General features: G+C 38.1%; 1 protein-coding gene across 5 annotated transcripts in view; it reads right to left on the bottom strand.

Moving 5' to 3' along the window:
* The window catches only part of PCNX1 (pecanex 1), a 208,747-nt gene that overhangs the window by 169,907 nt on the left and 25,564 nt on the right, over positions 1–13,276 (bottom strand). For 3 of the 5 annotated variants that reach the window (XM_012438164.3, XM_012438163.3, XM_012438162.3), the window contains exon 1: positions 7,360–7,606. In XM_012438164.3, coding sequence (XP_012293587.2) covers positions 7,360–7,598 — 239 coding nt within the window. In that variant the 5' untranslated portion in view covers positions 7,599–7,606. Of the gene's footprint in view, positions 1–7,359; positions 7,607–13,276 lie in introns of those variants that run through there. The other 2 variants (XM_021675042.2, XM_021675043.2) reach the window with 1 other exon arrangement.

The following is a 13,276-nucleotide window of genomic DNA, read 5'->3' as shown; positions in this document are numbered from 1 at the left end:
CCTACAAGCCAGAAGAGAGTGGGGGCCAATATTCAACATCCTTAAAGAAAAGAACTTTCAACCTAGACTTTCATATCCAGCCAAACTAAGCTTCATAAGTGAAGGAGAAATAAAATCCTTTATGAACAAGCAATTGCTCAGAGATTTCATCACCACCAGGCCTGCTTTACAAGAGCTCCTGAAAGAAGCACTAAACATGGAAAGGAACAACCAGTACCAGCCACCCAAAACGTACCAAATGGTAAAGAGCATCGACACAAACTGCATCAACTAATGGGCAAAACAAACAGCTAGCATCAAAATGGCAGGATCAAATTCACACATATCAATATTAACCTTATATGTAAATGGACTAAATGCCACAATCAAAAGAACCAGACTGGCAAATTGGATAAAAAGTCAAAACTCATTGGTGTGTTGTATCCAGGAAACCCATCTCACATGCAAGTATACACATAGGCTCAAAATAAAGGGATGGAGGAAGATCTACCAAGCAAATCGAGAGCATAAAAAAGAAGGAGTTGCAATCCTAGTCTCTGATCAAATAGACTTTAAACCAACAAAGATCAAAAGAGACAAAGAAGGGCATTACATAATGGTAAAAGGATCGATGCAACAAGAAGAGCTAACGATCCTAAATATATATGCACCTAATACAGGAGCACCCAGATACATAAAGCAAGTTCTTAATGACCTACAAAGAGACTTAGACTCCCACACAATAATAGTGGGAGACTTTACACTCCACTGTTAATACTAGACAGATCAACGATACTGAAAATTAAAAAGGATAACCAGGACTTGAACTCAGATCTGGACCAAGCAAACCTCATAGACATTTACAGAGCTCTCCACCCCAAATCCACAGAATATACATTCTTCTGAGCACCACATCGCACCTACTCTAATATTGACCACATAATTGGAAGTAAATCACTCCTTAGCAAATGCAAAAGAACAGAAATCATAACAAACAGTCTCTCGGACCACAGTGCAATCAAATTAGAACTCAGAATTCAGAAACTAACTCAGAACCGCACAGCTTCATGGAAACTGAACCACTGGCTCTTGAATGTTGACTGGATAAACAATGAAATGAAGGCAGAAATAAAGATGTTCTTCAAAACCAATGAGAATGAAGATACAACGTACCAGAATCTCTGGGACACATTTAAAGCAGTGTCTAGAGGAAAATCTGTAGCAATGAATGCCCACTTGAGAAGAAAGGAAAGATCTAAAATAGACACCCTATCATCAAAATTGAAAGAGCTAGAGGAACAAGATCAAAAAAACTCAAAAGCTAGCAGAAGACAAGAAATAACTAAGATCAGAGCAGAACTGAAGGAGATAGAGACACAAAAACACCTTCAAAAAAATCAATAAATCCAGGAGCTGGTTTTTTGAAAAGATCAACAAAATAGACAGACCGCTAGCCAGATTAATAAAAAGAAAAAGAGAGAAGAATCAAATAGATGCAATAAAAAACGATAAAGGGGATATCACCACAGATTCCACAGAAATACAAACTACCATGAGAGATTACTACAAGCAACTCTATGCACATAAACCAGTAAACCTGGAAGAAATGGATAAATTCCTGGACACTTACACCCTCCCAAGCCTAAACCAAGAAGAAGTCGAAACCCTGAATAGACCAATAACAAGGGTTGAAGTTGAGGCAGCAATTAATAGCTTACCAACCAAAAAAATCTCAGGTCCAGATGGATTCACAGCCAAATTCTACCAGACATACAAAGAGCAGCTGGTACTATTCCTTCTGAAACTATTCCAAACAATCCAAAAAGAGGGAATCCTTCCCAAATCATTTCATGAGACCAACATCATCCTGATACTAAAACCCAGCAGAGACTCAACAAGAAAAGACAACTTCAGGCCAATATCCATGATGAACATAGATGCAACAATCTTCAATAAAATACTGGCAAACTGATTGCAACAGCACATCAAAAAGCTTATCCATCATGATCAAGTAGGCTTCATCCCAGGGATGCAAGACTGGTTCAACATATGCAAGTCTATAAACGTAATTCACCACATAAACTGAACCAAAGACAAAAACCACACGATTATCTCAATAGATGCAGAGAAGACCTTCGACAAAATTCAACAGCCCTTCATGCTAAAAACTGTCAATAAACTAGATATATACAGAATGTATCTCAAAATAATAAAAGCTATTTACAACAAACCCACAGCCAATATCATACTGAATGGGCAAAAACTGGAAGCATCCCCTTTGAAATCTGGCACTAAACAAGGATGCCCTCTCTCACCACTCCTGTTCAATATAGTATTGCAAGTTCTAGCCAGAGCAATCAGGAAAGAAAAAGAAATAAACGGAATTCAATTAGGAACGGAGGAAGTCAAATTGTCTCTATTTGCAGATGACATGATTTTTAGAAGAGCATATCGTCTCAGCCCAAAATCTCCTTAATCTGATAAGCAACTTCAGCAAAGTCTCAGGATAAAAAGTCAATGTGCAAAAATTACAAGCATTCCTATACGCCAATAACAGACTTACAGAGAGCCAAATCAAGAATGAATTGCCATTCACAATTGCTACAAAGAGAATACCTAGGAATACAACTAACAAAGGATGTAAAGGACCTCTTCAAGGAGAACTACAAACCACTGCTCAACGAAATAAGAGAGGACACAAACAGATGGAGAAACACTCCATGCTCATGGTTAGGAAGAACTAATATCGCAAAAATGGCCATACTGCCCAAAGTAATTTATAGATTCAACACTATCCCCATCAAGCTACCAATGACCTTCTTCACAGAACTGGAAAAAAACCACATATGAAACCCAAAAGAGAGCCTGCATCACCAAGACAATCCTAAGCAAAAAGAACAAAGATGGAGACATCACACTACCTGATTTGACACTATACTACAAGGCTACAATAATCAAAACCGCATGGTACTGGTACCAAAACAGAGATATAGACCAATGGAACAGAACAGGGGCCTCGGAGGCAACGTCACATGTCTGCAACCATCTGATCTTTGACAAACCTGACAAAAACAAGCAATGGGGAAAGGATTCCCTGTTTAATAAATGGTGTTGGGAAAACTGGCTAGCCATGTACAGAAAGCAGAAACTGGACCCCTTTCTGACACCTTACACTAAAATTAACTCCAGATGGATTAAAGACTTAAACATAAGACCTAACACCATAAAAACCTTAGAAGAAAACCCAGGCAAAACCATTCGGGACATAGGCATAGGCAAGGACTTCGTGACTAAAACACCAAAAACACTGGCAACAAAAGCCAAAATAGACAAATGGGATCTAATTAAACTCCAGAGCTTCTGCACAGCAAAAGAAACAATCATTAGAGTGAATCGCCAACTAACAGAATGGGAAAAAATTTTTGCAATCTACCCATCTGACAAAGGATTTATATCCAAAATCTACAAAGAACTAAAACAGATTTACAAGAAAAAAACAAACAAACCCATTCAAAAGTGGGCAAAGGATATGAACAGACACTTTTCAAAAGAAGACATATATGAGGTCAACAAACATACGAAAAAATGCTCATCATCACTAGTCATTAGAGAAATGCAAATCAAAACCCTATTGAGATACCATCTCATGCCAGTTAGAATGGAGATCATTAAAAAATCTGGAGACAACAGATGCTGGAGAGGATGTGGAGAAATAGGAACACTTTTACACTCTTGGTAGGAGTATAAATTAGTTCAACCATTGTGGAAGACAGTGTGGCGATTCCTCAAGGATCTAGAAATACAAATTCCATTTGACCCAGCAATCCCATTACTGGGTATATATCCAAAGGATTATAAATGGTTCTACTATAGGGACACATGCACACGTATGTTCATTGCAGCAGTGTTTACAATAGCAAAGACTTGGAACCAACCCAAATGCCCATTGATAATAGACTGGATAGGGAAAATGTGGCACAAATATACCATGGAATACTATTCAGCCATAAAAAACGATGAGTTCATGTCCTTTGTAGGGACATGGATGATCCTGGAGACCATCATTTTCAGCAAATTGACACAAGAACAGAAAATCAAACACCACATGTTCTCATCCATAGGTGGGTGCTGAACAATGAGAACACATGAACACAGGGAGAGGTGCATCACACACTGAGGTCTGTGGCAGGGGACTAGGGGAGAGACAGTTGGGGGTAGGGAGTTGGGGAGGGATAACATGGGGAGAAATGCCAGATATAGGTGATGAGGATGGAGGCAGCAAACCACATTGCCATGTATGTACCTATGCAACAATCCTGCATGTTCTTTACATGTACCCCAGAACCTAAAATGCAATTATATATATATATTTATTTAAGATTTAAATATATGTATTAATTATGTTTAATAAGATTTAAATATATATTTATATATATATTTAAGAAAAAAATAAAATAAAATTCTAATGGAATTTTTTGGAGGATAAGCACATATGAGGATATCTCACAAAACCAAGTATATGCATGAGAATAATCAAATTAATAACACAAAGAGTCAGGTGTGGTGGCTCATGCCTGTAAATCTAGCACTTCAGGAGGTTAAGGCCGGTGGATTACCTGAAGTCAGGAGTTCAAGACCAGCCTGGCCAAAATGATGAAACCCCATCTCTACTAAAAATACAAAGGTTAGCCAGGTGTGGTGGTGCATGCCTGTAATCCCAGCTACTCTGGAGGCTGAGGCAGGAGAATTGCTGAAACCCAGGAGGCGGAGGTTGCAGTGAGCTGAGATTATACCACTGCACTCCAGTCTGGTTAACAGAGCAAGACTGTCTCAAAAAAACACAAAAAAACCAAAATAATAACAAAAAAGAAAAATTAGACTAGAGTCACTCACAGTGCTAAGTATTAAGCATATTATAAAGTTACTATGATAAAAACAACATGGTATAAACAAAAAAAGGCAGAAAGATGAAGCAGAAAACCAAGTTCAGAAACTAGCTTAAGTATATACAATATACCACATAAAAAAGAAAGCATTTAAATTTACAGGGAAAAAATTCATTACTTAATGAACAGTGTTGTGACAAACAAACCTAAACAAATTACGTTTAATGTTTTCAAACTGACTACAATTTAAGAGTAAGAAGTAAAATGATAAAAATACTAAATACAGATACAAAGACCTTAATTTATTCTTTATTTATATAATTTGAGGGAAGGAAAATCTTAGAAAACATGTTATCAAGAGCAGAAATAATAAACATACAAAATTGGACCACAGAAAAATAAATTACAGGATATAAAGAGACTGACAAATAAAATCCTATAAGCCGAGGAAGAGTATTTGACACAAAAGGGCTAATATCCTTTGTTTAAAAAAAATCCCGAAGTCAATGGCAAAAACAAAAATCCACCAGCAGAAAAATATGCAATTAACAGAACAAATATAATGGTAATAACAAGAAAAATACCTCCATTTCACTAGTATTTCAAAAATGGAAATATTAAACAATAATTTAATTGTTTAAATGTTAATATTAAACAATGAGACATCAAAGTTTTTCAAAATACTAACTACTTGAGTTGTCAAAAGTGCAAAAAAAAAAAGAGGCTGCTGAATTTCTGGTGATAGTCATTAAATGGTAAAATCTTGGGAATTTGGCAATAAATATTGGAAAACTTCAAAATGTGTTTAGCATTTCTAGTAATTCCACCTCTGAAAAACTACGGTAAAACGTTCAGGCCAGGAGTGGTGGCTCATGCCTGTAATCCCAGCATTTTGGGAGGCCAAGGAGGGTGGATCATGAGGTCAGGAGTTCAAGACCAGCCTGGCCTAGATGGTGAAACCCCATCTCTAGTAAAAATATCAAAAATTAGCCGGGCATGGTAGCACACACCTGTAATCTCAGTTATTTGGAAGGCTAAAGCAGAGAATTGCATAAACCAGGGGTATTGGGCCACTGCACTCCAGCCTGGGTGACAGAGCAAGGCTCTGTCTCAAAAAAAAAAAAAAAAAATTGAATCATTTAATATTTAAACATCACAGTTATCTAATATTAAAATTCCAAAGTAATTGATATAATTAAAAATAGGATAAATTATTATACATCCACACAATGAGATACTGTGCATCATTAAACATAATGTCACAGAATAATTGTTTTCACTACTTCAAATATTTGCTGAGTACCTATCAGTGCCAGACACTGATTTTGGACCTGGGAATATAATAATTTATAAGAAAAACAAGGTCCTTCCCTTCAAGAAGTTTATAAATGCAAATAAGTAATAAGACAATTTCAGATAGTGATTTAGGCAATAAACAAAAATTACAAGGGTAAAATATGTGTTTAATTAACAAACAGGGTACTCATGTTAAGAATACGGAAAAAAATGTGATTGAAAAAGAATAAACAAAGGCTTTCAATGCCCTGGATATCACCTGTTTTAACAGAGGAGTGCCCACTTTTTGTTATATTACTTATGCCTTGATATCTGAAATATTTCATATTATGCTCAGTGGAAACAACTGCTTAGATTATTTGATCTTTCTCACCTTGGTTATCAGGAATATAACAGCATCTACCTACTACAATTGTTTTGAGGTATGTCAAGTGTTCACCAAAAAACTTTTTCTAGAGTTATATTAGGGGTACCTATTATTTGTGTAAGGTCACAAACTTTTGACTATGAATAAAGCCCATACTTCTGACAAAAAGAGAAAGTGGAAAGTGGCAAGGCCAAAGTCATGCTACAGAATGTGAGTGAGCAACAGGGATCACTTCAGCTGGGATGGAAAAGGAAAGCCACCAGGATGAGTTGACATCTAATCACAGTTGAATCCTAAGAAATCAGTCTTGCAAAGATCTAAGAGAGAAAGAGCTAAGTTTCTAAGGTAAGAATATATAATTGAAAGAAATTTACAATAGATTAAGTAAATCACACAACTTATAAATGTCAAGTAAAATATCACAATCTGCTTAAGATATGTATATATATATATATACACACACACGTACATTTTATTTATATGTATAAATAAAAATAAATACTGAGATTTATTATTCATGCTCAATAATTTATTTAGGCTGTTGGTTTTGGTCTTTAGTGTGAACTATAATATAGTAGTGTATTGTTCTAACCTGTCTAGCAATGAAGCCAAAAATATTGTATTGATTTAATCCCCCGAACACGCCAGTTAGCTTAGCTCTGTTCTATTACAATCTGTACCTGTCATTGTATCCACAGGGTTAAGATCTAACACTGACTTAAAACCATATTAAAAAAATAAAAACAAAAACAAGTACAACATAATAATCACATCATTATACAGATATCACGATCTAAATCATTACAATCTGAGTGATACAGGTTTCCTTACCTCGGTCCATTGCTGTCTTTTCTCCTGGTTGAACAGTTGCCTTGTTCAGCTTTGGCTCGCTGATCCGTGAACTCATTTGCAGTCCTATCTACAATTTCTCCAGCATCAAGTGCTCTGTGTAGTCGATAGTTGACCATCTTCAGAACAACGAAAACAGCAGCTATCACAGGACAATAAACTGCTACTATAATCATGGAAGAAGGAAGGGCCTTTAAGAGAAAGAAAATAAGGAAATACATTTTAAAATACTTTCTATTGTATTCAATTAGAGAAATCTGTATCTAAAATAATAAACACATTTACACATAAAGCACAACTATGTTACTAGCACTAAGCTACAAAAGTACTTATATAACTGCGCTGCCCAACGCAAAAGACACTAGCTACATGTGGCTACTGAGTACCAGAAATATGGCTAGACTGCATTGAGATATAAGGTGAGAATAAACTAACACTGCATTTCAAAGATTCAATATCTTAAAAAAGAATGTAAAATATCTCAATTTTTATGTTGATTACATGTTGAAATAACACTTAGATTATGTTGGGTCAAATAAAACATTATTAAAATTAATTTCACATGCTTTTTACTTAATGTGGCTACTGGGTTAAATGAAAGTTGCCAGGTTAAAAAAAAAAAAACAAACGTGGCCGGCCGGGCGTGGTGGCTCACACCTGTAATCCTAGCATTTTGGGAGGCCGAGGTGGGTAGATCACCTAAGGTCAGGAGTTCAAGACCAGCCTGGCCATCATGGTGAAACCCCATCTTAAAAAAAAAAAAAAAAAAAAAAGTGGCTACTAGAAAATGTTAAATTATATATATGGCTTGCCTGCATTACATTTCCACTGGAAAGCACACGTATACAGTCCATACCAAAAGCCTTATCATACAACTGGAGAATAAATATATCACATTACAGTATATATGACAAAAATCAATGCTGTGATCCAAATATAATCCCTGTTTATGGGCTCTGTGTAACCAATTTTTAGGACACATTCTTTGTATACCAGAAAATTGGAAGTTAAAACTGTCATGTGCATGACCTTAGAACTGTGACCATAAAACCAAGTAAGATATGGAAGACACGCAAAATCTAAGTGGGTTTTATTTTAAAATAAACATTTAAAATACTTAAAAATTGTAGCCTGCCAAACAAAAAGAATAAAAGAACACAGAACAGAATCAAGTAACAGATTAAATGAAATAAGTCAGCCAAACATCCTGCGTGTGGGGCTGAAGGCCCATCATACAGGAGGATTCAGTGATGGGGAATTGGAGTCCATGGGTGGCAGGCTTGGAGACCAGCTCACTGGGAAGACAAGGCCTAGAGTCACTGTTAGCAGAGGTAATACAACTAGGCTCAACTTATCCCACTTTCATGAGAAAAATCACCCTGACATCTATAGCTCTAGACCCCACATGTTTTCATAAGATTCAATTTCAGTTATGTAAGAACATGACTCCAAATTGGCTTTAAAAAAGTAACCTCTAGCTGGGCATGATAGCAGACACCTGTAATCCCAGCTACTCAAGAGGGTGAGGCAGAAGAATCACCTGAACCTGAGACTCGCTTGAACCTGGGAGGTGAAGGTTCTAGTGAGCCCAGATCATGCCACTCTACTCCAGCCTAGGTGACACAGTGAGACTCTGTCTCAAAAATAAAAAAAAAAAAAAGGAGTAACCTCAAATCACTTGAGATAAAAATAAAAAGGTCTTGTTGAGCCAGGCAGGTTTAGAATACAGATATGATCTAAGTTTCTTTAATGAAAAAAAAAAAGTTCTTGAGAGGGAAAGATGGTGGGTTGCAATTGAGAGGGGAAAACATAAAATCCACAAATTAATACTTTTGTGTTGAGTGTGAGCATAATAGCTATATATCAAATATTTGATATTTTCAAATATTTGGATTAAGAAGTCCTGCATATTAATGTATCTAAAAAATTAAACTTGCAATTCCAATTTAAAATATTACTGAATAACTGGTTTGGGCTTATAATTTTAAGTTGAGAAATATATTTAGAAGTTTACAAAATCCATAATTATCAGATTTGGAAGAGTTGAGTACTTGCATGATATTGTGTAATATATATTTGGTCTTCATCCCAGTTTTCTGGCATAATACTCTTAAAATCCCTGGAATCTCCAAACTGGTAATTTTTGTTCAATATTAGGTTGACTGGTGCCTGGAGGCTCCTGGATAGCCTGAGGAGCAGGACTGGTTTCCAGGGGAGCCAACCCTCAACCTCCAAGAAGGGAAGAGGGGCTGTAGGATGAGTTGATCACTATTAGTCCTTTCTCAAGGACTGGGTAATTTATAAAGAAAAGAGGTTTAATTGACTCACAGTTCCACATGGCTGGGAGGCCTGAGGAAACTTACAATCATGGCAGAAGGTACCTCTTTCACAGGGCAGCAGGGAACAGAAATGAATACCAAGTGAAGGTGGAACCCCCTTATAAAACCATCAGAGCTCATGAGAACTCATTGATTATCAGGAGAACTGAATGGGAGGAATGCCCCACAATTCAATTATCTCCACCTGGTCCTACCCTTGACACAAGGGGATTATCACAATTCAAGGTGAGATTTGGGTGGGGACACAGAGCCAAGCCACTTCATTCCACCCTGGCCCCTCCCAAATCTCATGTCCTCACATTTCAAAACACAATCATGCCCTTCAAACAGTCCCCCAAAGTCTTAACCCATTCCAGCATTAACTCAAAAGTCTAAGTCCAAAGTCTCATCTGAGACAAGCAAGTCCCTTCCACCTATGACCCTGTAAAATCAAAAGCAAGTTAGTTACTTCCTAGCTACAATGGGGTTACAGGCACTGGGTAAATACACCCATTCCAAATGGGAGAAACTGGCCCCAAAACAAAGGGACTACAGGCTCCATACAAGTCCAAAATCCAGCAAGGCAGTCAAATTTTAAAGCTCTGAAATGATCTCTTTGACTCTATGTCTCATAACCAGGTCACTGATGCAAAGAGGTGGGCTCCCACGGCCTTGGGTAGCTCCACCCCGTGGCTTTGAAGGGTACTGCTCCCCTCCTGGCTGGTTAATGAACTGGCATTGAGTGTCTGTGGCTTTTCCAGGCACATGGTGCAAGCTATCAGAGCTACCATTCTGGGGTCTGGAGGACAGTGGCCCTCTTCTCACAGCTCTATTAGGCAGTGCCCAATTGGGACTATGTAGGGGGAGGGGTGTCCAACCCCACATTTCCCTTCCACAGTGCCCTAGCACAGGTTTTCCATAAGGGCTCCACCACTGCAGCAGACTTTTGCCTGGACATCCAGGCATTCCCATACATTCTCTGAAATCTAGGCAAAGGTTCCCAAACCTCAATTCTTGACTTCTGTACATCCACAGGTCCAACACCACATGTAAGCCACCAAGGCTTGACGCCTGCATCCTTGAAGCAACAGCCTGAGCTGTACATTGGCCCCTTTTAACCACAGCTGGGACGCAGGGTACCAAGTCCTAGAGACTGCACAAAGTAGTAAGGCGCTGGGCCCCACCCAAGAAACCACTTTTTCCTCCTAGGTCTCTGGGCTTGTGATGAAGACTTCTGATATGTCCCAGAGACCTCTGATATGCCCTGGAGACATTTTCCCCATTACCTTGGTGATTTGGTTCCTAGTTACTTAGGCAAATTTCTGCAGCCTTCTTTAATTCTTCCTCAGAAAATGGGGTTTTGTTTTCTATTGCATCATCAAGCTGTAAATTTTCCAAACTTTTATACAATGTAACCTTTTGAACAGTCTGCTGCTTAGAAATTTCTTCCACCAGATACTCTACATCATCTCTCTCAAGTTCAAAGTTCCACAAATTACTAGGGCAGGGGCAAAATGCCACCAGTCTCTTTGCTAATAAAGCATGGCAAAAGTCACCTTTATTCCAGTCCCTAACAAATCCCTCATGTCCATCTGAGACCACCTCAGCCTAGCCTTTATTGTCCATATCACTACCAAGCAGTTTGGTCAAAGCCATTCAACAAGTGTCTAGGAAGTTCCAAACTTTCCCATATTTTCCTGTCTTCTTCTGAGCCCTCCAAACTGTTCCAACCTCTGCCTGTTACCCAGTTCCAAAGTCACTTCCACATTTTAGGGTATCTTTACAGCAGCACCCCACTACCCGGTACCAATTTACTGTATTAGTCTGTTCTTATGCTGCTATGAAAAATACCTGAGACTGGGTAATTTATAAAGAAAAGAGGTTTAATTGGCTCACAGTTCTGCATAGTGGGGAGGCCTCAGGAAACTTACAATCATGGCGAAAGGCACCTCTTCACAGGGCAGCAGGAGAGCGAAATGAGTACCCAGTGAAGGGGGAAGCCCCTTATAAAACCAACAAATCTGGTGAGAACTCACTTGCTATCTCAAGAACAGCATGGGGAAAACCACTCCCATGATTCAATTATCTCCACCTGATCCTGCAGTTGACATGTGGGGATTATTACAATTCAAGGTGAGATTTGGGTGGGGACACAAAATCAATCATATCAATCACCAATAGTCAAGAAATTATGTAATCAATCATGACTACATAATGAAGCTTCTATAAAAACCCAAAAGGCCTGGGTTCAGGAGCTTCATGATACCCAACAAATGGAGGTTTCTGGAGTGTGGCATGCCCATGAAGCTCCAGGGCCCTTCCCACATGCCTTGCCTCATGCAATTTGGCATTTGTATCCTTTGTATTAATAATATCTCCAGGTAGACAGTGTCAGAATTGAACTGAAGGATACCCAGCCGGTGTCTGCTGAAGCACCTGCTGCAGAACTGGTTGACTGCTGAGTGTTTAAGGACACCCCCACACATCTGCTGTCAGAAGTGTTCCATGCTGTGATAGTACAGTAGGAGAACTCAGTTTGTTTTTTCTGTAGCCTCTCAACTTGCAAACATTTGTCAGATAATTTAAATCCTTAAAAATGAATACTAAATTTACAAATGAAATTTGATGGGGTCTTAAGCTACTAAAAAAAAAAACCCTTTTAAATTATTGTTAAAATACGTTAGAAATGTAAAGAGTTGAGTTTAAAATTCTTAGTTGTTTAATTTATAGCTTTAAGAAATCTAATATTCATTATGAAAAACAAAAGAGCTCTGAATAACCTTTTCTGAGCAAAATGGCCACTCTCAAACACACAACACAAATTGTTTTGATACATATAAACACATACACATCTCAGAGGATTTACAAAAATTCTGTGTGACACTGGCTTCCATCTGAAATATATGCCATAAAAACCAGAATTCTTGGAAATTATTTACTTCAATATTCTCATTTCCAGACAGAAATTTGAATGACGGCCGGGCGCGGTGGCTCACGCCTGTCATCCCAGCACTTTGGGAGGCCAAGGCGGGTGGATCATGAGGTCATGAGATCGAGACCATCCTGGTCAACATGGTGAAACCCCATCTCTACTAAAAATACAAAAAATTAGCTGGGCACGGTGGCGCATGCCTGTAATCCCAGCTACTCAGGAGGCTGAGGCAGGAGAATTGCCTGAACCCAGGAGGCGGAGGTTGCGGTGAGCCAAGATCATGCCATTGCACTCCAGCCTGGGTAACAAGAGTGAAACTCAGTCTCAAAAAAAAAAAGAAATTTGAATGACTTAGCCAAGATCACCCATTTAATACCAATATTAAATGAGATTTCTTATGCCTATTTCAGTGCCCATTTTGCTATACACCACATTGCCAATGCCACTTCCAAACATAAAACGTCAATGAAAAATAAGAGTTCCATTGTAATTCACCGTAGTCCACATTAAGATAAAAAGTACTGATATTAAGTGGACAGAAAGGCAACAACCCCAACATTATTACTAAGTGTTAGACAAATTCATTGAAAATATTAATGGCTCTTCCAAATGGGAAAAGATAAAACAATGAATGGTTTACGGGATCTGC

This window comes from Aotus nancymaae, unplaced genomic scaffold (assembly GCF_030222135.1).
Source record: "Aotus nancymaae isolate 86718 unplaced genomic scaffold, 86718_ANA_hifiasm-v0.15.2.pri h1tg000011l, whole genome shotgun sequence".
NCBI lineage: Eukaryota > Metazoa > Chordata > Mammalia > Primates > Aotidae > Aotus > Aotus nancymaae.
This window is presented reverse-complemented; position numbering and strand designations above follow the sequence as displayed.